General features: G+C 42.0%; 1 protein-coding gene across 1 annotated transcript; it reads left to right on the top strand.

The window, feature by feature from the left end:
• Positions 1 to 1086, top strand: BDKRB1 (bradykinin receptor B1; the record flags this gene model as incomplete). Its single annotated transcript, XM_081999820.1, has 1 exon — positions 1 to 1086. One exon carries the CDS (start codon positions 1 to 3, stop codon positions 1084 to 1086), a length of 1086 nt encoding a protein of 361 aa, XP_081855946.1.
• Positions 1087 to 1384: the final 298 nt, after the last annotated feature.

Here is a 1384-nt window from a genome sequence, read left to right as displayed (position 1 = left end):
ATGACTGAAATTCCTCTACTGAATGTTCCCTCCTCAAACCGGGGTGAAAACACGAGCAACTCAACTATTTGCCCAGACTGGAATGACTGGTGGGAAATTGTGTACTATATAGTACCCAAGTATATCGACACCATCTGCGTTATTGGAATGCTTGGGAATGTATTTGTTCTCTTCACTTATTCACTGCACAAAGGCCCCCTGAAGATAGCTGAAATCTACCTTATGAACCTAGCTGTTGCCGATCTTACCTTCCTCATGTGCCTCCCTTTCTGGGCAGAGAACATCAGGAGGGAATTTAACTGGCCGTTTGGCAAGTTCCTTTGTTGCAGCACCAGCGCATCCATCAGCCTAAACATGTACACCAGCATCTACTTGCTAGTGGCAGTCAGCGCAGATCGCTATTTGACTTTTGTTCATACCTTGAACTACAGAGGGATACAGAGCAGAACTATGGCCAAAGGGATCTGCTTGCTCACCTGGTTCTTCGGCATCCTTTTCAGCATCCCAACCTTTATGTTTCGGACTGTGAAACACTATCCCCTGTGGAATATTTCAGCATGCACTTTAGACTTCCCCACCCCATTGTGGGAAACAGCTGAAAACCTGGTATTCAACGTAGTGGGGTTTGCGTTGCCATCTACAGCAATCATCTTCCTTAACTTCTCTACCATTCGCTCCCTACAAAAAAAATCAAGAGAAGGAAGAGCACTCAGAACAAGGAGTTGCAAGGAGCACAAAGACACAAAGGCTACCAGGTTGATCTTCGCGGTCGTACTGATGTTCCTTCTCTGCTGGACTCCTTACCATTTTTTTGTATTCCTTGATATATTATACCAGACAGAAGTGATCAAAGGCTGCTTATGGGGGCAGGTGCTCAACTTTGGTGAGCAGTTTGGTTATACGCTGGCTACCACTAACAGTTGCATTAACCCTGTGATTTATGTCTTTGTTGGGAAATACTTCAGGCAAAAGGCTTTAGCAGTTTTTTCACAGTTTGTTCCCTGTGGATTTCCTTTGAGCTCAGTACCGTTCAAAGAAAAGTCTTCATATTTCAACAAGTTTCCAGTCAGGAGTAGTCTAACCTAATGGTTCTCAGTTCCATCTTCATTTTGATATTACAACTTATTTCAAATGGCGTTAAAAATGAATATGAATTGCACAGATCTGGCATTCCTAGGCTAAGCTAATCATTTATTAAAGTAAACGACTTCACTGCTTATTTGTCCTCAGGTTTGCTTTTCTTTTTCTGTGTTATCCATCCAAATGCATAACATATGATACCAGAATTTTATACAAAAATGATCTAACCTGTCTTATCAAGAAAAACTCTTTGACAAGATATGAGAAGTCTGGTTTCTTTACAGAAAGCCATAAGCTGGCTGAA

The sequence above is a fragment of the Phaethon aethereus genome, assembly GCF_964289735.1.
Source record: "Phaethon aethereus genome assembly, chromosome: 5".
Classification (NCBI taxonomy): domain Eukaryota; kingdom Metazoa; phylum Chordata; class Aves; order Phaethontiformes; family Phaethontidae; genus Phaethon; species Phaethon aethereus.
The sequence above is the reverse complement of the archived record's forward strand: the minus strand, read 5'-3'. Positions and strand labels throughout refer to the sequence as shown.